At 45.4% G+C, this 27,097-nt stretch overlaps 1 protein-coding gene across 1 annotated transcript; it reads left to right on the forward strand.

The window, feature by feature from the left end:
* Window positions 1-5,703: 5,703 nt before the first annotated feature.
* On the forward strand, window positions 5,704-27,097 carry LOC126873375 (inhibin beta chain). The gene is made up of 5 exons (XM_050634179.1): window positions 5,704-8,344; window positions 24,262-24,482; window positions 25,048-25,282; window positions 25,708-25,885; window positions 26,855-27,097. The coding sequence occupies exons 1-5, from the start codon at window positions 7,477-7,479 to the stop codon at window positions 27,093-27,095; spliced, it is 1,743 nt and encodes a 580-aa protein (XP_050490136.1). The 5' UTR covers window positions 5,704-7,476; the 3' UTR covers window positions 27,096-27,097.

Genomic DNA, 27,097 nt, shown 5'->3' on the forward strand with positions numbered 1-27,097 from the left:
CGGAGCTCGCGTTCGGACAAACAAACTCATTCTTATTGGCGGAGTCAGTAGACAATCGGAATCGCAAGGACTCGATCGAGTCGGAACTCACGCGGACAGACGTCCGTGGAACCGGTAGGATCCTGCCGGTAGAAGAGGAAGCGGATCGACACTTTGCTCGATCGAGATAGAGCGTGAGACTCGGAGCGTCGTTGCGAACAGACAATAGGAGTATTCTCCAACTTTGCCAGCATACTCGACAAATTGTCATATATCGGTGCAAGCTACTGACGTTCCCTTTCGACGCAAGTTCTTCAACAGCCCTTTAATCTCGATATACGTACACGAACCGGGCGGGATGGCAGGGGGCAAAGAGGCAGAGAAAGAGAAAAAAGGAAAGAAAGAGGGAGAAGGTGCGATAGCTGGCTACTTTATACTCAGAGGCTAGCTACCTGCCTGAAAGGGGAGGTATTACGGGGTTACTAAAGTGTTGTATGGCCTCCCCAAGCCCCATAAGGATAGCCCTCAGGCACGCACCCCTGTTATCGTATGCGTATGCAGTTTTTTCGCTGGTGCGTGCGCGGCTCTCGCAGCCCTTATATGTGCAGTGAAGGTGAAGGGGGCATCGGGTAACACGGGCAGGCAGCCACCCAAACGACCGAAACCCGAATGCTCACCCAGGATCATCCTGGCATTTCCTCTTTCTATGCACTCTCTTCGTCTTTCTCGTACTCTTCCTCCTTCTTCTTCGTCTTCTGAATTTTCCCCCGAAACCACCAGCACTGGTATACATCGCGGCACATCCTGCCGTACATATTTACTCGTTGGATATGGCGAGGTCGTAAAGTAAAACGTTAACCCATTAACACGTTGACTGCCACGCGAATTTCATATATTTTCCCCTGGAAACCTGGCGACAGATCGAAACCTACAGCTACGTTTAAGTTTCGCACAATATTATATCGTCTTGGCGCATTTCTTTCTCTCTTAGTGTCGTCCAAGTCGATCTACGTTGTTGGAAACTTGCTTTAACCGATTCCAAGGAATCGAGTAGATCGAGTAGCAGCGAACGCGTCAAATCCGCCGATTTCTATCAACGACGCGCGACGAAGGGTAAAATACGAAGATTTTAGAGGAGAAATACGACGGATACGATCTCGTTGATTCTCTGATTTTCGTATTATTCGACGATAGAGCGAGCGTGCTCTATCGTCGTATGAAGACGCGAGTTTGCGAGTCGAGTACAGCGACAGCCAAAGCGAGTATGCGTCTTACGACGACGAAGTTTCTATAATACAACTTTGGCTTACCTACGTCTTTGTTCTTTTTTTAATTGTCAATTCATGTTCCTACACACGCCTTGCGCCTTCTCCAATAATTTCCAATTTATTCGACGTGCGCGCGTAACAGTAGCGGAACAAAGTTGTTCGAGGTGCACGCTCAATTTTGACTCTCGCTGTATGCACGGTAGCGTGTAGCGGAGCGCGTTCGTAGTACCAGTCGGCCGTCGTATCGTTCTTCGACGAATGCTCCAGATTCACGAACGAATCGACGTAGCTCGGAACGATGGCGAGATTTTTGAAGGAAAGTCAGTCGATTAATGTACGTTGTGTCGATTCGAGATAACGTAGGTTTCGCGATGCAATACGCCGGCGATTCGAGGGTCAGTGAACGGATCAAAGATCAAAGAGACGAGAAAAGGAAGTGGCGACGAGGCAAAGACGCCTCGATACCGATCAACCGTGCGCGCAATCGAAGCAGCGGCCGGTCGAAAAGTCTTTCGTGCAGCTCGGAATGTCGCTGTTCCTTCGTTCCAGAGGGGTGCATAAATCCCGCCAGTTGCCGAATATTCCTCGTTATTTCGCGTTTTCCTTAGCCGGAGCGAATTGTATTTAACTAGCCCCGTTTGACTCACCAGTCCGACCACGAGCTTCCTATTTATACTGCGAAATTCTTGGAAGGAGAAGGCAGATAGCATCGAACTCGTACGAAAGACGAGTACCTATAATTCCCCCTTGATTCGTTTCCACTTCCAGATTGCCATCGACTGCACGCATATCCGTGTTCGATCAAACCGTCTCGAACTTTGTCCTTCCCTTCTCACTGCGTCTGCTCTCCTCCCGCTTCCGTTCAAAGGGTTCGCAGCAACAACCGGCTACCTGGAATATTTAAATCGCGTTTAACGAAAGGAAAAGTAAGCTGTACGATAGCTCGCCAGAGTATTTCAACGGATACCACGAGAAAACTTACGTATTATACGACGAAACGTTTTGAAATTTTCATTAGCGTAACGGGATGCGAATCTTACGTTCGAATTTTGAAGACAATCTGCAGCAAACGTGTAATCAGTGAACGATTGGTATACAAAGCGAACAGTCGCCTTAAACGTACAATAGGCGTTAAGGATGGGCCCGCTGAATATATTTGGGATTTTTAATACGACGAATAACAACGGATGATCGATCGTGTAAATACTTTGGCGAAATGTCTGCGAATCGTATCCTCGTAACAAGTATCTTGTAACTTATATCGCGTAGTAAAAAAGAAACTCGTAGCGTGCCATGATCTTACAGGAATTTTCAGAAAATTATTGAATTTCGATCGGTTTTCGTTGGTCCGCGCGAATCACCAGACAGCGAAGCTGCTTCCTCGTTGCAACAGCCCCTTGGTACGTGCGCAACCGTATTCGCTGTTACGCTTTCAAAAATCTCTTTAAAGTTTCAACGTATTTCGCTTCTTTTCCTCCTTCGTCACGTCTTTGTCTCTTTAGTAACGACGCTGGAACGAGATTCATCGCGTTTATCATCCACGTTCGGCCGAACCGCATTCCCATGTAAGGGTGTGTATGGAGAAAGAAAGAGGACCACCGAGCCGTTGGGATTCGAGAGGCCAACGCACATGATCGATGGCAGTGAAAATAAAAGCAGCGATATCGCTGACATCGCGACAGTTCTAGGAAAATAATATTTGCCTCGGTTGCGATCAACGATCGTCGAGACGACGGCCAGACGAGGCAATGATAGATCAATCTAATTCGCACGGTCTGAGACGCGCGTCACGAACAAGTAGCGATGGGATCCGAAACGCTTCGAATCGCTTCGAATCTGCGTATAAAGCAAAAAACACGAATCATTCGGCACGCGATTCGAAGCTGGAATCTCTCGAAAATCTTGAAATTCTCGAGAGTTTAAAATGGTTTCGAAGTATTTTACACGCGTTTCGATTAATTTTATCCAAGCGGTATCATCGGCGTAAAATATCGAACAAAGTGTGAAAAGATCGAGTTGTCATAATAATACGAGACTCTGGAAAGTTTCAAGCTTCGAATCGCGTCGAAAATTATTCGAATTTCTCGCCACATGTACCATACGGATACGAAGCGTTTCGGATCCCATCGCTACGAACAAACTCGAACCTCGACAGCGAGAACACCCGATTTTTCTCTGTCTCTTACTCTACTCTCCTTACTTCGTTTAGGATTTAGTTTAGCATGTGTGTCGTGTGTGTGATACGTACGTCGATCGTAACCGATCGATCTCGATCAACCGTTAACGTCATCGTGTTTTACATCGGAGCAATTTTATCGTTGCTGAGGAATATTACAATTCTGTCGGATTTCTTTAACGACTACGAGAGACTGAGATTAAGTCGCTTGATGAGCCATCCTTTCCATTCTGATATTACAATTATGATCACCGTGTCGCGATAACGTAAGTTCTACTATTTCCACGTTTGATAAAACAGAAATTGCTTTTTCGCCGTGGTTAAGGTACATTGTTACCACAGACGAGTGTGTTGTCACCACCGTACACGTTCACCACGACTCGACGGTCGATAGGATAGAGACACGAGTCGACTGTTTGTCGTTTCTACGTCACGATAAAGTCGTGTCTGTAGTTTAAAAACGCCTTAACCGTCCTTACAGCGTTCCTTCTTTTAACGATGCAACGCGAATACAATTTTACTAACGTTTCTTCCTTTCCACTTACAGGAATGGAATTTATTCGAGCAATGGTAGGTAACGCGTAATTTTCCTTTGCTCTTATCGGCTTCTATCGATTCGCGCAAAGGATAGCGGTAAGAGGTAACGAGATGGAAACGCAAAGAAATAAAAAGCAGAAGAAAATGTCTCGGTTGTTGCGAGAAAATGTTACAAGGTGTCGTAAAGACGAAGCAGAAAATCTAGAGCCCCCTGTTTTCTGCCTATTGCAATATCAGCTTCTCTTTTCGATTTTCCTTTTGTTCAAGGTTGTCAGCGTTGATGCCATCCGGAGGAAGGGCGTCGGAATCGCAAGGTTATGAGACCTATATAGAGTACAAAAGAGGAGCGAGGGAATGAGAAAATTCAAGAAAATGGGAATCCAGAAAAGAAAAAAGAGAAGAAAGATAGGGCGAAGCAGTCGTTCGTACGTCGGATCGATCGGAATTAATAAAGGAAAATAAAAAGGACATGGAAGGGGAAAGAAGAAGATGAAATAAGTGGTTGTTCGAAGCGACGCAGAATTTCAGACGCGGGGCGTCAGAAGATTTTGCTCGTAAGTTTGCATATTCTCGAATATCTTTCTCGATACTTACGGGACGAAAGAGATTGGAAATAATGACGGTAGGACGGGGCGGAGAGTAAGAGATGAATTTCGGGGACGATGACGATGGAAGAAGGGGAAAGAAGGGAAGGATCGTATAGGAAAATCGTAGAGAAAGTAAGAGAGGAGAATAGAAGCCTTGGGTCATAATACGAGTCCGGCGCCTCTCGCAGCATCACCACGTGGCATGAGGCCAACTACCGTCTTCTGATCAATATGCTTACAGCTACCTTGCTTCTCTCTCTATCCCTTCTTTCTATCTTTTCTGCTGCTTTTCTACACCGACTGTCGAGAACCGCAAAAGTTACAGACGCCATCGACACGACACGGCTATTACAATCGTGTTTTCGTACATCCAACAAATTTGCCACTGTTCAACCGTTTATACCCGTCCCCTTTGGCTTCTCGTCGGTTGAAGAATCACGAGTTGTCCGAAATCGAACGATCGCCAGTTCAACGAATCGAACGCAAAGGCCAGCTTTTCCACGATAGAGACATATTAGTAGGACGACGCTCGTTTGTTCGTGCGAATTTATAGCAAATTATATTTTCGAATAGCCAGGGTGGAGCGAGAGAGAAACGAAACGGAAGCGTCGCGGTACCACGCGTGAACCACGTGGTGCCTGTTCCCAGCCCACTTTGTCTTCCCTCCCCCATCTCTCTCTCTCTCTCTCTCTCTGCTTCTTTCCTACCCTACGTCTCCAGTCGCATATCTATCTATACGTTTCTCGCTGTTACTTCGTTAGCCATTTTTTAAGGAAACGAAGAACACGCGTAACCTGTAACTCTAACGAGACGGGATACGCACGGTATTTGTCTTTCCTGCTCTTCCCTCTAGAAACGCTCGAGTTTTAGGCGGTACCGTTGCACGTACGTATAATCAGGCTGGAAGAAAGAAAGGAAAAATAGATAAATGCTTGGACGTCGAGTCCAATATACAGTAAATGGTAGGTAGAAGAAAAGTAGAGGAACGGCTGCAAGCATAACGTATACGAAGGATCAGCTACGTAAAGTTATCGGGGAGTTTAGCCGATTGTTGCAGTATCTATATCGTGGTGGGTGGGTGGATAGTGTTTCACTGGTCAGTGGTGGTATTGGTGGCGGCGGTCGCGACGGTCGCGACGGTCGCTACGACGCTGCTGCTGGTGGTGGTGGTGGTGGTGGTGGTGGTGGTGCTACTGCTGCTGCTGCTGCTGCTGGTGCTGCTGGTGCTGCTGGTGCTGCTGCTGCTGCTGCTGGTGGTGGTGGTGTTGGTGGTGCTGCTGCTGGTGCTGCTGCTGCTGCTGCTGCTAGCGGTGATGGTAAGGCGGTGGTGGTATCGGTATTGGTAGTGGTGGTGGATGCCCCTCAGTGTCCGGCGCGCCTCCGACAAGCGTGCCTCGGTCGTTATAGGGATCCTTTGGCGTTTCGTCGTTATCGTGGATGATACCGGCGAGCAAAGCAAAAGAGAGGAAAGAAAGGGAACGAGAAGTAAGAGAATACGAGAAAAGTAAAGGCCGATCGCTGTAGTTTGTCGATTAGTTAAATAGAATTTTCGTTGATTCTCGCTAAAACGCGACCACCTTGTCTCGAATTTTCAATCTGATCGCATAGATCGAAAAGGATGTGCGCGAGGAATTTGACAATTCCAAAAGGACATGTCTGGAGCACGCTTCGGTCAGAATCGCAGCCGATTTTCCACGGACAATAAAGAGACATTAGGCGAGTGAAAGAGAGGAGAAGACAACGCGTAGATCGCAAGGGACTCGATCCGGAGAACCGTTCGTCGATCATCGAAAGGCTTTCTACTTAGAAATCGGCTCAAATGCCGCTCGTTGTACGTGCTGTCGTTTCAAGCCTTTAAATGGTGCATCATTCCGAGGACCTTAGCCGTAGTGAAACATTAGGTACGCATAGAAAGTGTCCGAGAAAGTCTAGAAGACCTTAGTGGGCGATTTTGAAGATCGACCTCCCGTTAGAACAATATACGATCGTACTGTCGTATCGAGGGATTCGGGTCAACGATTTCGTGTCCCATGTAAAAATCAGTCGAGTAGTCGAATAGTCAAAGTCGGTCGTTGGAGAATCGGAAGAAAGGGAAGAAGCGAAAAATTAAGATAAGGTTGTTGTAACACGCTAGTGAAGATACAGAATAACTACACGTGCAAAAGAGTAGAAAGAAGATCCAGAAGAGGCTAGAGGAAAGGTCACGAGGTAGAAGAAGAGGAAGAAGAAAAAGAAGAAGAAGAAGAAGAAGAAGAAGAAGAAGAAGAAGAAGAAGAAGAGGGAAGGAGAAAAAAGGAAAAAGAGGAAAAGCAAGGGGACGAAAATAAAAAAGAAAGATATTTAATTAGAGGCGCGTACCCGTGGACGTGCAATCGGTGGAAACGAAAGCGCGAATGGCCGAAAACGCGAGCAGGGTGTACCCGGTTACGGCGGTCCATCTTGCGGGTGAGATCGATCCTGAAACAGCGGCACCGGGTAGTTGGTAATGGGGGGTTTAGGCGAGAATGCCTTTTCCCTGTCGCCGTCGTCGTCGTCGTCGTCGTCATCGCCATCGTCGTCGTCACCGTCCCACTCGAATTTTACCTTCTCAACAGGTTCCTGTCGTGGTCGTCACGCCCTCTTATCTCTGTATCGTTGCTCGGAAACGAGGATTACTCCTCCTTGTACGGACACTGAGCATCCCGTTTATTCGGATCGTAATAGTAACAGTATCGCGATCGGTTCGGCGGTCGGCACCGTTTCTCATCCGAGTCGTGCTACCGATAGGATTAGAAGCGAACGTGACCGAATCGGTGGTGGTGATCGCCGATCGAGAAAGTCGAAGGATACCTTGCTCGAACCGGAAGCGGATCGAGAAGGAGAGAGAAGGAGGATCAGAGAGAGAAGGAGGAGGTGGTGGTGGGGGTGGAGGAGGTGACTCGCCGCCGAAATGCACCAGGTGTCGTACAGATCAGGACTCAATTCGAATGCAGGTCGAAACGAGAGGTTCTGGAAGAAGATCGAGTGCCGGGATCGGCGTTGCCGTGCTCATCACGGGCAGCATGCTGCCGCTGGCAAAGCCGCTCCTACCGCCACAACGTACGATCCATCGATCGCTTCGAGTCGATCGTGCCGAGATCAACGATCTCACCTACCCCCCTCTCGCATTTTATTCAGATACAGAGGATCCTTGCCACCTTCGAACGTCTTTCTTATAGGGTTGGCGCTCTGGTGTTTAACGTTCTCGCCCGTACAACCGCGACAGAATCATCATCAAACATGTCCAGGTTGTCCGCATCAGCAGCACCAACAACACCACCAACAACACAGAGAACATCAACAGGAACAAGACCAACAACAACATATACACGAGACGCACTATAGGGGCGGTGGTTCCGAAAGGAAGGACACCGTAACGCCTACTCCGGACGACCTAAGGTTGGAGGCTATCAAACACCAGATACTCACTAAACTTGGCCTTAGGGCACGACCGGATGTGAACAGAACATTGGCCACCGTACCGAGGCACTTGGCTCTCGAAACTCTATACAGAGCCGAGGCTCAGTCCTCTCGTTATCCATCTTCCGATAGATCGAGGAACGATCGCGAGAACGTGTACTCCGCAGAGTTCCTTTACGGTGCCGACGAATACTCCTATAGGAATCTCGATCAACGAGTCGACAGCTCTGCGAAAGACAACAACGCGAGGATCGCTTCTTCCTATCGAGGCTATGGCGAACACGAGGGCCAAGAACCGGAAGAGGAGATGGACGATTTCTACGCGAGAACCTCCGAGATCATCACGTTTGCCGAACCTGGTAAGTTTCCACCCTTCCACGAGTTTCGTCCTTCTTCGCTCGATCCTTCGTCTTCTTATTGTCAGACATTCGTCCGTCGTCCGTCGTCCGTCGTCCGTTGTTCGTCGTCCGTTCGTCGCACAAGCTCTTGAAACGCGCACGTCTTCTCCAAGCTTACGAACCACGCAGTTTTCCAAACGATAGTTGTCTTTCCTAATTTTCTGAATTACTTCGATCCAGTTAGATTTACGATATCACGCTGCGTTATTAGTATCGATTACGCTGCTCTAACGCCACACATCGATAAGAGCCAACAAATCGCTACTTGCAATTAGTTCACGCGCCCTGAATCTGTATGAACAGTTTTATTCTCTTTGCTAGAGACGGTATCGATTCGACGATCATCGGCCGATGACGAAACGGAAATCGTTGAACGGATAGAAAGGCGTGGTTGGTACATAAAAATCGCTCGAAACTCTTACGTTTGCCGGCCGATAAACGGCTAAAAATGGTCCCATTGAATATCAAGGTTTGTCGCTAAAACGAATAATCGATCGTTCGGATATTTTTGCGATCTTTGCCAAATGTACAATTGCGCAAAACGTCTCGTAGCTCGGTACGCATGCAGCCACTTACAATTTTATTCCAACTTTGTGCACACAATCGCAACAGTCGTGTTTCGTTACGGCGTGGATACAGTTTTAACGTGGTTTATATAACACGCATAATTAATCGCCATGCAAATGACCTAATAAATACAATGGCGTAGAAATACTTTTTGCAGCCGCTGTAAAAGCGTTGTGCGGTAAGTATTCGAGCATTTTCGCGAGCCGCTGTATTACCGTCGACGATTCAGTTTCCGTTCGATCGGACTTTTCGCGAACCACCACGTTGCAAATGGAATACGTGGTTCGTTCGGAATCCACTTGGTCGATTGGCCTGTTGCCTGAATCGCGAGCAGATGAATCGCCAAAGAACAACAGGATTGCTGGGAATAATAGAAAAGAGAGAAAGAGAGTGTGAGCGGAGGGTGGGTTTAGGCGAAGAAAAGGAGAGGAAAAGAGGTACATATACGCAGAAAATGTCACGAACGACACCTTGATTCGCATGCATGCGTGGCCACACGGCTGAAGCCACGTGGCTCGTAGATATGGGTGTCGCGCCACGACAGTCTATAGTTCGTTCTGTAGTTCAGTAACTCTAAGTTTAACAATAAGGGTAATAGAGCTAGCCGGAGCTACAAGAAACACGTTGGCCAGCATTTACGACCGTGTCATTCCTATCGTATTCGTCGTGGTTAAATTAACGAATTCTTTCGCCGTATACAGTGGCACACGAATACGTGTCATAGGAAACTTTTGCATATACGTGTGTTTGTATAAAACATTTGACAATTTCATTGGCCCTGTGTAACGAGACACGGTTGTCGTCGTCGTATTGGTCAAATTTGAAGCTGGTCTGAGAACGTACGTAAAAGTTACGAGACGTTAGAAAGTTGGTAAGACATCACTGGCTTCTATGTACGTTTACAGATTTCCTTCGAACTTCTCCGATATAATCGCGATAGTCTCGTTATACTGCTAACGAAGTTACAAGATGTTTCGTACGACGCAGACGCTATATATTGGTAAAAAGTTTCCACAGGATCTTCGATACTCTGTTACGCTGCTCTGCCTAGTAGCAGCTTCTTATTTTTCGAGATACGTTCGAGCGAACTTACGTTACACGGATAGTTAAAAGGAGTAACGATAAAGATGACAAAAGGAAAACGAGGAAAAACTTTAGCTTCCGCCACTTTCGAAATTCGTACAGTTCAGTCAAACAGAAAGGTAGAAATGTAATGCGAAAGATTTATAAGACGATTCAAATGTCGTTCAATTCGTATTTAATATCAGGTATCACTAGTATTTACTAGTATAAACTAGTAGTTACAGACCTATAAGAATGCCATCTCGTAAAGAAAAAGTTGGTACACGTTTCAGAGTCAATGATTCGCTGATTTAAGGGGAACGAGCGATCGGGTTGGATCCTCCGAGACCACGTTACGACAGACGATCGTATTGAGATCGGCATTCGGTTGTTACAAGCGCGTGTCAACCTTAAGAGATCCCTTCTGTTTGCCGAAACGAGAGCAAGATGGAAGTAAAAATGTTGGAGGATCGTAGCAGGATTAATTCGTCGTGGCGACAAACAGCGATAAGCATAAAACGAACGACTCTGGTATTCCAAGACGATCGTTCGGTTTGGTTGTTAGAGTACGGGGTGTTGGTGAATATTTCGCACGCGCGCAAATTCGTGGTCGTCGCCCTGGCGGCGCACATCGGTTGCTCGATAAGCGTGTTACAATACGACATGCGTAATACTTTAACGTTAATATTGCCGTCACTATACATAGCCGGTGAACACGTCATTCTTTTTGAAGAAACTAAAGAAACTATAAAGCACCATCGCCTCTTTCGTATCGATCTCTTCAGCAACGAGGGAGGGGGAGGGGCGCGGAGTAACTTTTCCTCCACATTTTTCCTTTTTGAGCCGCGTAACACGCCGAAATTCCCATAGTCCGTGGTATCACCTGACTCGGTGTACGAACATCGTTTACTAGCCAGATTTTCTTCAGACAAATCTCGTTCGCACACAGATAAGTGGAGCGACTTAGATGCCGGACAAATACGACCGGATGCTGGAGATCGAAGAACAGGAAACGACGAAACTCGGTCTCGATGAGGCGAAGCTTCGTGGAACGCGAAACGTGGAACGCAGCAGAAAAAATCACGTGCAAATTTCTTCCTCGTTCGTTACGAAAATAATCGAAATCGTTGGAAATAAATCGATCCGATCGAATCTTAACGCGTTGACTCGCTAGATTTTTTTAGAGACGATTGAAACAAGATACTTTTTTTAGTGGACTAAACAATTGCCGATAACTAGCGACAGAGCGAGCAATTATGGTACAATATTTTGTGGAAATTGAACGTTATGGCGTAACGTTTGGGAAAGTATCGCGATCGCCAGCGCAAAAGATATAAAATACCAGTGGCGAAGAATGCGTTGGAGAAATTCGTCGAGGTGAAGAGGAACAGTTTATGGAGAGAATAGATATGAGAAAGCGTTTGAACAACGTGAAGAATCTCAAGGACTCGAACAATTTCAAGAATTTCCAGGTTTACGAGTAAACGGGAGAACTTTGCGCTTAATCTGCTACGTGGCAACCGGTTTACGTTTAAACGTTTATCTAACCAAAGAACCGAGCTTCGAATTTTACTTTATCGGATACGCCGAGTTAAATTAAAAATCGCGCGTGTATCGAGTGGTTGCTCGGGAAAAGTAGCTACGTAGATAGCAACCGATGATTAATTTACTGATAACTCAAGGACGATGCTCTTTAAATAACACGGCTTACTTGTCATTTCCAAGTGAACCAAAGTATCTTCTTACTTTTTCTTCCTTCAACTAAAAATATTTAGTCGTTATTTCGTGGCAGCATGGTATAATATTAATACCATTCAGAAGATAAGAAACGCGACAAGTTTCGCGTATCTGAATATATAAACAACCGGTTGTTTGCTTGTAATTACTAAGTAAAATCTTAAAATGCTTTCCTTTATTCTTGCTGCATGCGCATCTCCCATTCTTCCTCGATTATTCCAACGTATATAGTCTGGTCATTACTTATCGAACGATATAACTGGCAGTAATTTTCGAAAGAAAAGCGTCGTTCTTGACAGGGAATTGCACTGTCGTGCCTAAACGCGGTCGTCGGTTGCTCTGCTTAATTAATAATTAGTTACACTCGAATATACGTGTGTATACTCGTGTTAACGTAGACGGGAGCCAAATTTCCGACTGTTCCTTCTCCGATGATTCTTCCCTTTTCCTCTTCGTTGAATCTTTTCTTGGGATCGTATTCGTTCCGTGGAAAGTTTTCTATGTCGAGCAACTTTCTGATTATTTGAACCTCTCGGCACAAGAACACGGTCTAATTGATTTTCTGTCTAAACCGTCTGCCTTTACGTACAGATGCGAAACATAGATTTTTTTCAATCGCACAAGGCCTATCCAACTGTGAAAATAATTTCTATTTATGTACGATCGTTTAACTATCCATTTAGCTACGAAAATAATTCCTATTTATGTACGATCGTTCGAATTCGTTCGATCGATCCGATTACTCTGTTTTCATCGCTTAAAATGTTCTCCGTTAACATCGAAATCCGTGTTTCTTTCTTCCTGTCCTTGTTTATTTAATGTTCGTTAGCGTATCCTTTACGTGTACGTTGGTGTAAACGAGTCGGAATATTTCGTTTTCTAACACTTTTATAGTTGTTCAGAAGCCGTAAGAATTTATTTCTTTGACATCGATCGACAGTTTTCCATACGGTACACGTATTACGCGAATATTAATACCAATACCGAATAAAGTAAAATTTATTAGAACTTTTCGATCGATGTAAGTAGATGCGCCGATAGCGTTACAGCTACAGACGACGATATATTTGTTTAAAAATCAATTATTAACTTGCATTATAGTAGTTGCGACACTTGGTGCATTTTAACAAGTTACGTATCGCATGCGAATGGTACCGCCTTTGCCAAGCTTCTACAATTTATCACTTGTTACTAGACTGCGGATATTTATGCAAGTTCATACCTTTACGACAACAACTAAACGAGCGAAATCTGCGCAGCGATTTGCTTCACCCGCTATATGTTACGACTAACGTTTTACTTTGAATATCTCGCGTATCTTTCGACGTTATTCGCATTCTTGCATATTTTTTTGTTTACAAACGCATAAAAGTCCGCAATCTACTTATTGTTCATATAGAAAAATGCTACGGGTGCCTTAAAACAATCACAAAAGGCAAGACACCCTCGCTGTAACCGAGAGATCGATTTACGAGTCGGAAACTTTTCTATCCCGATATAAAATCCTCCTCAGCGATTCTAGTGCTTTTTCTCGCTTTCCATTTTCAATTTACTAACGTTATTAATTAATAAATTATCGTACAATTGGAGATTGCTAGCAAACCTCCGATCACTATCCAACCCGCTCGATTATCCGAATTGTCTCGTCCTCCGACCCGCTCGGATAAACCAATTTCCGCCGAATTTTCCTACAAACGTTAGAAAATACGTCAAGGTTCGATCGTCGAATGCGTGAGTTGATTCGAGTTACTAGGATTTTCCACGTCGTAGAATCGACTGTATCAGGACGCCAGCCTCGATGACGATAATCAAGTAATTTTATTTGCGGACCGATCGAAAAATTTCGATCAAATTCTTTCGCGAATCGCGCTTATGGCGCCCGTACATTATTTTGAAAATACTCGTTCTGTCTGACTATTAATTGCTTGTAAGGTTCGTCGAGTTGCAATTGCGCTCGGATGCAATTTCCTTTCGGTATTCGTGAAATCGTGTGTTTTCAGATTCTTGGTAAAATGTTTGCGCGACAACAGCAAGGAAGTAGAGAGAGGAGAAATGAAAAAATGTGGAGGAGCGTTCACAGTAGCAGATACGGTAGGTACGCGATGCGTACCGCCATAATATGAAAGAAATGGTCACGACGAGCGCGATATCCGTTCCGCCGTTTCTTCAAACGTTCGTCATCGCCGAAAAAGATCTTATCGTCGTAGATTTCCACTATAGGAGCGGGAGTTGGCATAATACGCGTTCGACGTTTGTTCTCTTTTAAAAGGACTTGGCGACGAGTCTGTTGAACGCGATTCTCTGTGAAAGCTCGGCCGGTCGCAGCCAGTAACTCGTGACACTAGTTCGCAACTTGTAACTCGTAACTCGTCGTAATTCGTTGTACGTACGAATCGTGACGAACGAAACGGAAATCCTTTTGCTTTTCACCTTTCCCTTCCCATTCTTTCGATGTAATACCAACGGAGATGTTAAAATTATTTTCTCTCGTCGCTTCTCGCAAACGGCGATGCTTCGGAACATTCAAATTGAAATTATAACAGGCTTTTGGACGGTAGATTCGCGTTTTTTTTTTTTTTTTTTTTTTATAGAAAATAACGAGTCGCGTGGATCAATAATACTTTTCCTACTTTCGTAAAATATAAGCTGCCAATAGCTGGATCGACCATCGAGCCGATACCATCCTTTTAGTTTCGTAATCAATAAAATTACAATTTCATCCCCCGACGTGATACATTTCCAAGATTTGGAAAATATAATGAATTTTTTTACAATAATAAGCTGAGAACGCTGTCCTATGGAAAGTAGCAGTGGACCAACTTGCACCATTACGATCCTCAACCCTCCATATAGGGGTAAAAGCATTTTCGCTCGGCTCTTCCCATTTTGTCGCTAGAAAATAAAATATTCGCCTCTCGTGGCAACGAGATCCAGCCTCTGGACGAGGCTCAAGCAGTATATTAGATCGGGAAATTACAATGCGTTTCACCGATACGCAATTTCACACGGGACGATACCGGCGACGGTTCAAAACGAATTATACACCATGCAAACTTAAAAACATTCGAGAATTGGGTAGATCTCGTTGGAATTTTATCGAATATACCGCGTTGTAGACTCGTGTATCAAATATTTTCAAAATATCCAACTGTCTTACCGAAGCGAAGCAAAGTCGAGCGAGCGTTCCCTTCGCCACGATGATTTCAACTGTCGATTGGGCATTTCCAAAGAGAAAGCAATTTTAAAATCTACCCAAAACGTAGCTTCTTTGCTAATAGTTTACGTTCGTTGCATAGATCGCGCAACGATTACCTTCCTTATCGAATCGCCGATCGTTTGCCAGCAATGTTCGTCTAAGGTTATACCGTTGTATCTCTTTAATCGTCTGGTAGAAAGAAGAGAAAAAGCACGACAGAAAATTGTATCTGAGAAAGTGGTGCAGCGAAGTGGCGAGTTCGTTCAACCTGAGGGCAAATGCATGGACAAATTCTTCGAATAGGACACGCATAGGTTAAAAGGCACTGCGTTGCACGGGGTTCGTGCGAAAGGAGGAACAGGGAGATTTCTTCCTGGTTGCCTCCTTTTTCTTGTACGAGAAGAAAATGAGGATGAAAAGAAGAAGGAGGTAGGAAAGAGGCAGGAAAGAGGTAGGAAGGAGGTGGTGGATGCTAGTGGCGGTCGGGCGACGTTGGTGCGGGATACGGGTAGAAACGTCGGAGCAGGGAGGCTGACGGGATGTTCAAAGTGGGATGGTACGGTTCGACATGCGTTGGAGTGGGACAGGGTCGAACTCATGGACGAACGAGCCGACGGATAGGACGGCTGGCGCCTGTAGTCAGATCGATGCACGTGGCTCCAGCTGGGCGCCGCTCTTCGTACATCTCCTACTACACCCCCTTTATTCCCTCTTGACTCTCCTCATCCTACCGCACTACACTCTCCGCTCTAGGATAGAAATCAAGGGTGTGCTTCTCCGTCTTCTATCCCGTTGCTCGCGTTGCTCGTGCTGTTTCTACCGTTGCTTCCTCCGCTTTCCTCCGACTTTATATCCCAACCTTATCTTTCCTTCCCCGTCTTCTCTCCACTCGTTTCGTATTTATACTTAACGTTTCTTCTTCGCTCTTTTCTTTTTCATTTAATCGATTCTCGATTACGATCTCTGGCCTTTCCCATCGTTTTCTCTTCGACGGAATACGAAGATCGGTTAAAAGTCATCGAGCTTTCCACTTTATCCCGTGGCGATGCCCATGGGCGAACGATCGACGCGCTTTTCATTCGAATTCGCGTTTCTCGTTCCGCGAGATGGAAACATCGTTGCTCACCTTCTTGGTGCGCCGTATAATTTCGCTGACATTCGTCGATACAAAGAACGGATCGAACGGGACAGTCGAAGACTCAAAGATCGAAAGAATCTCGGCTGCGATACCGTGAAACGAGCGCGGAATTCCCTTTTCCAAAACGCGTAGACGCGACGAGAATCCTTAATCATGCCCCTTAACAAAAGGGTACGAGTCGTCTAATTGTTCGCCGGACTTGGGATACTTTGCCTTGGGAAACGCCCCGTTTTCATCCCTCCACTACCACCCTACCCCGTGCGCCACCCTCTACCCTTCTCCCGTCTCTCTCCTCCTCCTGCCTCCTTCTCCTTCAACCCCCTGCCTCACAGCCCCTCTCTTCTCGTCTCGCCAACCCCTTGCCGCAATCGAATGCGTTTCATATTTTCCGCAGAGTCAATCGATCAACTTTACGACTTAAAGCGACTGGCTTTCCATTTTTGGAAATTAAACGTACAGGGCATAAAGGCGCATCCAAAGCGAGAGTCGCGATACGCGAATGCGATGTACGAATCAGAGCTGCGTGGAATTCGATCCGATCGATCGACATTCCGTGATTTTATCGATCGCGGGGTCACGTCCAAGACTTTGACATTTTTCGAGGAGCAAGGGAAACGTTGGAAACGCGTGGCATGCACAGCGCACGTGTCGTACGAAACGTTTAAAAATTTCGCTACTTTCTCTCGCGAGACACGGCCACGTTATACCGATAAAGTTTGAAAGAAAACTAAAAACGCGTATATAGAAGTTACACGATACTGTGTCCAAGTCGAAGATATTTAAACAGTCAATTATCCGTTATATTTTAACGAACGTTGCAAATTTCAAAAAATTTCGTACGATACGAATAACGCGTTACGTAAATGGTTTCCACGGTGTGCGGCCAGACACTTCGAAGATTCGGTATTTGGAGAACGAGTTGTATACTCGAAGAACAGAACGCTGTTTAAGAATGCAATTTATCGAATGTAATTTATGACGTGAATTCACGACGGCTATGATAACATCACCGCGACAACGGATTACCTCGCGATGCGGATGGTAGTGAAACACGCGACAAGTATGATATAGACACGTTTTCCAGGAACATAACCTTCTGGACTGTTATCGTACAAACGAGCCAGTCCATTTCCTCTACACCGTGAATCAACCGTTTGTTTGTAACATCGACCGACATGCCTAAACCTCGTTCAGATTAGTCAAATCACCTAAATTCGAGCAACTTGCGGTCACTTTACCAACGTGAATCTCTCATTTGCAGCGTTTTATTTTTGCCATTAGCGCGTACATTTTACTATCGTATTACGTATTACACAGCCTTAGACCGAAATAGGAAACGACGTTCGTTTTCTATAGATTAAAAAATCTAATCGATATCTGAATTATAAGAATGGAAGCTAAGTATTTATGCCGGCCGCTAAATTCTATACACGCAGCTATATCGTGTACATACTTTCGATTGGTAGATGCAAAAATGCACGGCACGCGCGTAATATGCAAAAGTTTCGAAACTATCCAGAGCGTAGCTATCGTATTTAACGCGCGGAACAAACGTTTGATTACGTTACGTTTCTTTAGCCATTTTAGAAGCTTTCGTACACCGTGCCGATCCTCTGTATTTTCGCCCCTTACGAATTTCTCCCATTTCCAGGTTTTTACACAATTTTTACGTTCGAACACCGTGTTCGATCAAACTCGGTTACGCGTCTGGCTTACAGGAAGTTCGACGTTCGGAGTCGTTCTCACCGATGGAACCTGTCGATGAAAGAAAAACGCGGTGGACTCGAAACTCCGATGACGTTAAACGACATTCGCGCCGGTGACGGTGGAACATCGATCAGAAAAAAGCCGCAACGCTCGAAGCAAGATGAATCGGTAGCCGGTAGTCGTCACCTGCGAGCACGTGATTCGAATCGCGAGTCGCGAGGGTAGGTAGCGCGAACGAAGGAGCGAGCGAACGACCACGTGGCGACGATAGATCTGGATCAGGGTTACCAACCAGCTATATCTGACCCTCTTATTTGACCGACCGTATTACGGTCAATCGCCTCGGCCCTATATAAGATACGCGATATACCATGAGGTTGTGGACGCGATATTATTGAGCAACGCATCGGTATCGTGTCGTTCCGTAATTAGATTCGCACCGAGGTCGACGGTGTTGGACTCTCGACCGTGGACGACAGAGAACGTGGTAGCGACGAAGTTACGTTGCATGCGATGTCGTTTCTCACAGTACCGCCGCGATTCCCATCATCCGTGAGTCGCGTCGTGTCTCGTCCTGTCGCCCGGTCTCGCTCTGTCCCACCCAGTCGTCTAATAAATTTCAACACTTCGTTTTTACACACGCAACGTAATAACCTTTTAACGTTACAATCATCGATCGGTCGACTTTTTCGTTTTGTCCTGCCTCTACATCCTCGTTTCTATGTATTGGGTTGGCAACTAAGCGATTGCGGATTTTGTCATTAGGTGATATTGACAAAATCCGCAATCGCTTAGTTGCCAGCCTAACGTTTCCTCGGATTTTCTTATTTCGTTTTCTTTCGCGATTCCCGTGTTTCTCTGTCCTTGCGTCGCTTTTCTACTGGGCCGTTGTTACGGATGCGTGTTTCCACGCATTATCTTCGGATAGATGGGACGTTCCTATATCGCCTTCTTATTTCCACAAACCTGTCCCAAGTTTTACGCGTTCGTATTTTTATCGTTCTTTCGTAAGAAAAATTTTATTTGAATTACGTCGTGTAAATGGGGAAGAAACGCTTCTCGTTTGTTCGAGGTTCGGAGAAGCGATCGAGACTCCCGTTGACGCGGATACACGACCCTGCGTGCAAATAAAACTCGTAACATTACGATTTATTTCTTCGATTCTTCTTCGTCTATTTTCCAATGAAAATTCATGCGGTGAATTCGAACATTACGTCGATTGTCTCAGACTACGCCCCGCACTCTGACAGACTCGTTCAGTCAGCAGTCCCCTAAATTTTCCTTGACTCGTTCAAAGTACCACGATACGCAGTTTTCTTTCGTCCTCTCTATTTCTTCTTTATTTACCCATCCACGTTTCCAGCCACGTTTATTAACATTTTGCCGATAAAAGAAATTCTTTCGATTCCCTCCTGCCCCATACACTTTCATCGTAGTTTTATCAACGCAGCTCGTATTCCTGTCCTTTCTTTTTTCCCCTGTTCCCATCTAATCCCAATGTTCGTAAGAAACCGCTCGCATTTTTATTTCTCTTACGTTAGTTTACATCGATTTAGCGATTCGACGCACCCCTACGATCCAACTACCTTTGCTCCTTATCTCTGGAAGAGTTCTAGCGAATATTCTTCTCGGAGAAGAACACTGACGTATCGAATCAACGGTTATCGGTTCATCTGGAAGAAATTCCCCTTGTTTCGACGACGAAGAGAAAACTATTTCGATGTTTCATCGGGTTACTTTTAGCGATTGTTCGATGAAATCTCGTTACGTTTCTTCTAACATTCTTTATATCCCTCTGCTACCAGTGTACAATTTTTGTAGTTGATTTTTCATGTATTTCGATGAAATAATCCAGAAAGCCAAACGAGGCAATGGGCAGTACGTCGAAGTGGGTAAATTGGAATCGAATTAACAACTTTGTTACCCTGTTTTTGGATCGATACTGTCAAAATCATATATTTGTCTCATTTTTTCCACCCCCTTTTGCTCGTCTTGCTTTCTCTCTCTCTCTCTCTCTCTCTCTCTGTTCTCTTTCTTGGTACAAAGTTAACTCCTACTCTTTGCCTCTATGTCTCCTCCCGTCTTCCCTTTTCTTCGCCTCTACTCAGTGTTCATTCGTAGCGATTTTCCTCTGCGTTACTATGCTGCGCGACGTCTTAAATGGACGACTTGGCGACGAAGAGACCCCTCTTTCCTTTAGTGACATGCTCCCACACCAAATTTACGGGCACATCCTCCCTTGATCGCGCTAACCTCGTTTACGAGCAGTCGCACAGCAGCGAAAGAAAAAGAACGAGACTCGGGGAGGAAACCGCGGAATCAAAAGATATTATTCCGTCATCTTCTTGCATAAGGTGCTCCCGATGCTGCGAACGATCTTTCACGATTTATCGTTTCATCAGCCACGGACACGCGTAAATTTTTTACCGTGAAATCTTAAATCTGAAAAACGACAAGGTTCTTACAATTAGCTTCACGTACGTATGTACGGGGGGTGATTCTACGCGAAAAAAGAAGTCGAAAATATAGAATAAAAATTTCTTTTTTAATTTTTTTTTTTTTAATTTTTCCATCGAGACAACGATCTACATTGAGATCCGTTATAACAAGACGCGATAAAGTGCACGCGTACCGAGCCAAAATTCAATGTCGATTTTCTCGAAAACGAAGCCTCGAACGAAAAATTTTTATTCCATATTTTCGACTTCTTTTTTCGCCTAGAATCACCCCCTTTGCGCTTGTACTACCAGTTACCAACTACCCTGTATATATTTTTCGTGATTTTAAGATCTTTGTGAACATAGTGAAAGGAATGGGTTAAGACGATCGCATCTTCAATTTCTGCTCGATACATTTCAATTTTTTTCAGCAAAATGTTTATACGTAGAACTACGCACATCGCAGGGAAATTACGCCTAATTAGATGACAAAGTTACTTGGCGATTCAAATTTTCTTAGAACCAGCGTTCATCCGATAGCGAGTCAAGACGTAGACATCGTTCTTTGTAATACGGCATAGTCCTATAACGTGTTTCGCCCAGTAAATATTATAACCGTAGCTACTTTGGACATTTCGTATATTCTCGCATATTACGTACAAACTTTGTATCTTTACACACTCCGATTTTCTAGGTTTCGATACGTAACTCGAGTCTCGGTATATCGATGGATCAATATATCGTACGTACTTTTGTATCCATCTTGGAATCTTTTTATTTCTGATTTTGTACAGAGAGTCGAAAGCATTCGTCGTTATTACAGTTTAGAACGTGCGTATCGTGTTCATGCGATACCACCCAAGCGCTCTCGATCCAGCGAATGGCATCCTTAAATCTTGTCTACTCCGACGATCCACAAATCGTCCCGTGTCTACGCAAAGTAACGATTTCTTTACTCGGACCAATGGAAATTTCCAGCGTTTAGAATTTTCTTAAACGTTCCGCTCGATCGATCGAGTAAAATCATTATAATTTGATATATTCGCATTTCTCTAATGAAAACGTACATTACGAAATACAAGCAAGCGCGCGGATATTTGCGACCGGCGATGCATATTCGCGCACGCCTAATCGTAATTCCGCTATTTCCCGATTTTTCCAACTTTTTTGCAACGCTGCGATCGAAAGATGGATACGAGTTTTCGATAACGAGGCATCGGTTTCCAGGCAAATATCAATTCGGCGTTGCACCATCGACCGAGCGATATTCGTACGCAGGGTTGCCCATACGAAAAAGATGCGAGTTATCAAAGCGAGAAAATGGGAATGGAGATTCAGTGGTGTGTCGCATTGCGGCGCAGCGGCAAAAGTACCCGATGCACCGACCTCGAAAAGTGCGACACACGATGCACTCGAAACTCGAGCGAGGCCGGACGAAAGTCGTACAACGCCTCTCTCGATTCGTCAGTTCGCGCGCGCTTAACCGCCGTTACAAACGACGACGAATTCGTTGCCCTCCACGTCGACGAAAAACGAAAGGTGACGGCTCGCCAACTGCCTACACGAATTAATACGTTCGATTCGATTAATCGGCAAACGACCACTTCGCTATGAATTTGTATCAAGCGATGAAACGCAAATACACGGAAATGCTACTTGTGGTTGGACATCAGAGAGAATCGAGAAAAAAACAAAGTATTCCTAATTCTATAATTACGAAGCGAGAATAAATACCTTGTTTCTCGCTGTGTTAACCGCGGCAAATAAGAATAGTATGTTCTTAGATGGCTTTGTATTATAGTTTTGAGACGCGGTTGCATAAGAGGGTTATCTATTCTATTGCGTAAAGTTGCAGACTGAATCTTAAGATATGGAAACTTAGCTGTCTCAGACAACGTCTATCTTAACCCCTGGTTAATCTAATCGTAGTAACGTTAGGCAATGATTTCACGGTTTACGAACCGATCCCTAGAACACGCTCGTTCCACCGGAGAATAAAGGAAAATTATTTTCACCCTTATCGCGGATCGTGTCATCCACTTAGCAAAGGAGGGGAACGAGAAGGAGCGAAAAGGAGGCCAAGATATCCTACGATATATACATACGGGACATGTAGCATCTATTTCGTCGTCTTGTTCTACGAAATCGCGATCGTAGATACGAGAACGCGTGTACGCGTTCCGTTGAGATACTAAATTACTTCTGGTCGTTTATCTCCCATTGTCAGCCACGAATATCCTTTCTTTCCTTCTCTTCTACCAAAGATGCGAGTGTAGGATTGAAAATCGGTTCTAATCCTTAACGAAATAACGACAGGGACGTCAGTTTGCAGTAGAAATCGCGGTGTCGACGAAGAATTGACGCCGCCGTGCCGTCTCATCGAAATAAGAGGACGCTCGGCAAACGACAATTGTTGGAAACCTTGTGGCGAGTCTGGCGATCCACGAGCCAAAATCTCACTGGTCGTGGCACACGACGGACGATATTGATCGCGTAATAAAGATTTCCGTTTCGTTTGCTTCGAACGAACGCGATCTATCCATTAACGATAGCATCGGATGCCGGTAGCGAAAGAGACGCGCGATTTCGAACGATTTTCTAATAAAAAAACAAATACTCGACTAACTGTTAAACGGCGGACAATTATATCGCTCAATACGTACAACTAAAGACAGCGAACGAACGATCGAACGGTTCGACTTTTTCTCCCGCGTTCGCTCCTCGACTACGAAAATCTCCCTTTTCCCTGCGTCTTGAAATTTTCCACGCGTCCATGAAACTCCAGGATCCAGCAACGATCTAACTTGCAATACGAATACGAATATTCTACCTCTACGTGTGCGTGGCTGTACGCTTCTATATCTGTTGGTCCATACTTGAAGGGTTAAACGAGTAGAGCCAAAAGATCGGTAGGTTGAATATCTTCGTGGTTGGCGTCACGACGCTCTAGACTCTAGACCATAGACGTCGGGGGTAACGTTGAGGGTGTGGACGTCGTTGGCTCTAGTAGGGGAGTCTCCGATTGTGTCTATGTCGGTATCGGTGTCTACGTTGTTGTCGTGTCGTGGTGTTGGTCTGAGCGTCGGTGTCGGTGTCGGTGTCGGTGTCGGTGCCGGTGTCGGTGTCGGCGGTGTCGGTGTCGGTGTCGGCGGTGTCAGTGTCGGCGGTGCCTACAGGCTGGCTGCACAAGGGTAGGAAAGAAAAGGAAATAACGGGACAGTGAGCGGAGAGAGGAGGGTAAGGAACGAAATGAAAGGGGTGAAGTGGCGAAAGAGAGAAGAAGCGCGGGTTGCGGGGAATGGAAGGCGGAAGACAGACGGGTGGCAGACACCCCATGCTTATCCTCGTCCCTCCAACGGCACTCGGTCCGTGACTCACTAAACCGTTAAGGGATAAAGCCGCGCTGCTTTCACAGTATGCGCACACACCGACACCGATATTTGCAGATCCGCGTGTGTTAACCTGCGCCCGTGTCTACGCGTGCACTGCTCGATAGCTTCGATGTATCTCTCGTTACGCTTGTACACGAACAACCTTCTCTCGCCTCTTATATTTCATCGCACTCTCCTATGTATATGCGAATCCCTGTGTCTCCCGCCAACACACTGCTCCTGGCACACGAGCTTCGAACCGCCGAGTGCATTACACTTTCTCTCTCCTTATCCCTGCATCTCGTGTTCTTTTTCTCTATATGTATACATACATATGCATACATGTTATATATGTCCGTTTTGGTTCTTGCTATTAGACAGTTTTTGTAGTATAACGAGCGGTTATATACGAGCGAGATTACGCTCGAACGACAAAGCGATTCGCCTCTGAAAGAGAAATTCATCTTGCTTGTAATCCTCGTTACGTCTGTCGGATTTCGTCGCGAGTCCTTCTTAGTCGACTACCGATATTCTCTCGTTTCAATATCACACTATCGCGTCGCGTTGTTGGAATGAAAAATTCAAATAGACGTAAAAATTGGCGTGATCTTTTATCCTGCTCGATGCCGCTTTTTAACGAAACGAATGCTTCTTGTTCGCAGGACGTACGCTGAACGGACAGCCGTTATTGGAATTTCCAATGTCCAGTGGAGAACCCGCGTTGGAGCCACTAAGGATCAAAAGAGCAACCCTTTGGACCAGAGTGGAATTCAGGCACGCCCACCATTATCAACATCATCGTCAGAGTCAAACGAACCAAAGAAATATTACTCTCTGGGTATTTAGAGTACGCTGCGGCAACACGACGCACTTGCGTGGAAAGGTAATCTCGACCGGTCGATTATTTAGATTCGCTTGGATGTTCTTATTGCATATATGTAACGCGTCGAGTAATTAACTTTCGTAATTTCCCCTTTATAATCGCGTGTTTCTCGCTACTGAATATTCCGAATGCGCACGCTTATACAGAAAGCCTTTCAGAAAGCTTTTTTCCTTACTTGTCTCGACGAGTGCCACATGTTCCCGAAGACGGGGCGTAAATTTTCCAAATAATCCGATCAAGTTCGTAGACACGCGCGAATTACGCGTCGGTTGCTCTTCGTCGCATCTAGGATCTTCGTGTGCGATAATTATACGTACGATAGCGACAAGAAAAAGGACGCTCGACCACTTTCGTTCGACTTATATAAATGTAATCGCGTTAAAACGTACTGCGATCTTAAGTCGTCTTAGCAATCGTTCGTCCAATATTAGCGACTACGGTTGACGGGTTTCAGTCGATCGGGAAGCTTCGAGTAATGCCGAGTAGGGTGAAAAATAAAATAATTCGCGGTCGTTCTCCTTCCCTGGCGAAAAACGGATAAATGGATATACACGTGGTTTCGTAGGAGCTAGGTCAATACTTGGAGATGGTCACGTCGCTGGGAGTAAACGTTGGACAACTGGGTTGGCTCAAGTTCGACGTCACCAAGGTTGTGAACAGTTGGTACACGACGAGTCGGGATACCGCCAGAGATAAATTAACGTTGCTCGTCGACTGTACCGGATGTGGCTCGCACGTCTACGTATCCACCTTTGACGGACATTCCCCGCACGTGATCGAGTCATCTTTAAACGCAAAAGGTATCCAACTATCCTGACTTTTTCTTTTCCCGAGAAATTTGTTTGAACGCGTAGAAATATCGTCGACGCTGTGATCGATCGATCATCGGTGTTCGTTTCGTAAGATTTGAAAACACCGCGAAATTATGGAACACGTTCGAACGTGTAAAAGTTGCAGGTTACTAGCGACATTTTTAGCAGAAAATGTACAGTGTCTTAAACACACGTGCGATTAAACGTATCGATATTAAACATAGGTTCCGCTCGATATCACGGCTAACATAACGAATAATTAATTGTTCGCTTGCGAGAAATACCTTGTAATTCGAATACGTGTATTTTTATTTTTATATTCGTTTCAAATTTGTCTATCGCAAACGTGATAATCGTGTCTCGTGGCGGTATTAGCGAATAATCACAAAGTCACGAAAAACCACGTTTCGCAGGTACTCAAGATCCGGATAGGCCTTTCCTAGTCGTCCGCACGGATCCCGCGGCTGTGAAACGGGTTAGAAGGCGAGCGATCGAGTGCAGCGGTGCTATAAAGGGTCAATGCTGCAAGCAAAGGTTCTACGTAAATTTTTCTCAGCTCGGCTGGGACGACTGGATAATCGCTCCTCAAGGGTAAGGACGATAACGAAATCGTATCGTAAGAATCTGAAGCGCGATCCTCTTGCGACGTAAGGTGAGCTGAAGTTATTCGAGTTGTCGACTTAAAATGCGATCTTCGATTTTGCGACATCGATAGAGCGGTCGAAATCGTCGTAGGCTGCGAAGCGGACTTTTACGCGCTTATTTAACAGCGCGATAATACGCAGAGTGTACGTGATATGCAAAAATACGGACGATATCTGTTTGTCAAATCAGGTTGAGAAAAGTACGAGTTTGCGTAAAAAGGCGCCGTCTAGTTGCGACCGATGATGCAGTGCTGTGTATAGTTTCACACAGTCGAAGGAACAAACGAGGTGTTGCATTATTGACACAACGTTGTCGGGGTGGATGGTTGTTTTGCCGATCGGATTGTTATCGAGTTAGCGTACGCAGACACGAGTGGAGCGGGGTATACGCGTTGTACGATGGCACGAGACGATACAGCCGTCGATCAGTAACTGCAAGTCATTCGTAGGGTATCCCGTGAAATCAGAGTGTCGCTTACAAGTGCAACGGCCCTAAACCCTTAACTTACCGGCAATTATTGCAAACAGAATTGTCTGCAGCTTAACGAAGTTTGCCGTTCTGCGGGAACACGCACGCACGAGAAACAGAAATTCGATATCTGCTTCAAATTTTCCCCAATTAAATACAATTTCTATTTTATCGTATAATACAATTCTATCTTACCGTAGATATAAATATCCTTGAACTCCGTACATCGACGAAAACTCTGCTAGACTAACCCTTCGCGTAAATATTCGTCAACCCTAACTTGCTTCGACCAAGCTGGTAACAATGCCGATCGCAGACAGAGAATTTCTCTAGTTACACGAACTGACGGACGTTCGTCCAAGTTGGTATCGTCGCTTTGAAAAACTTGCTTGTGAAAATTATGGAAACTACGTGGAGTAACGTAAACGGGTTGTTCGATCTGCGTAGGTACTACGCGAATTACTGCAGGGGAGACTGCGCGGCCGGACACAGAACACCGGACACCTTCCTCAATTACTACACCCACGTGATCGAGGAATACCGAAAGATGGATCGACTGGCTGGCATGCAGCCCTGCTGCGCTCCCCTCAAGTTCTCGCCGATGTCGTTGATCTACTACGGTCCTGACTCCAACATCATCAAGAGAGATCTACCAAAGATGGTAGTGGACGAATGCGGCTGCCCTTAAAC

The sequence above is a fragment of the Bombus huntii genome, chromosome 14 (assembly GCF_024542735.1).
Source record: "Bombus huntii isolate Logan2020A chromosome 14, iyBomHunt1.1, whole genome shotgun sequence".
NCBI lineage: Eukaryota > Metazoa > Arthropoda > Insecta > Hymenoptera > Apidae > Bombus > Bombus huntii.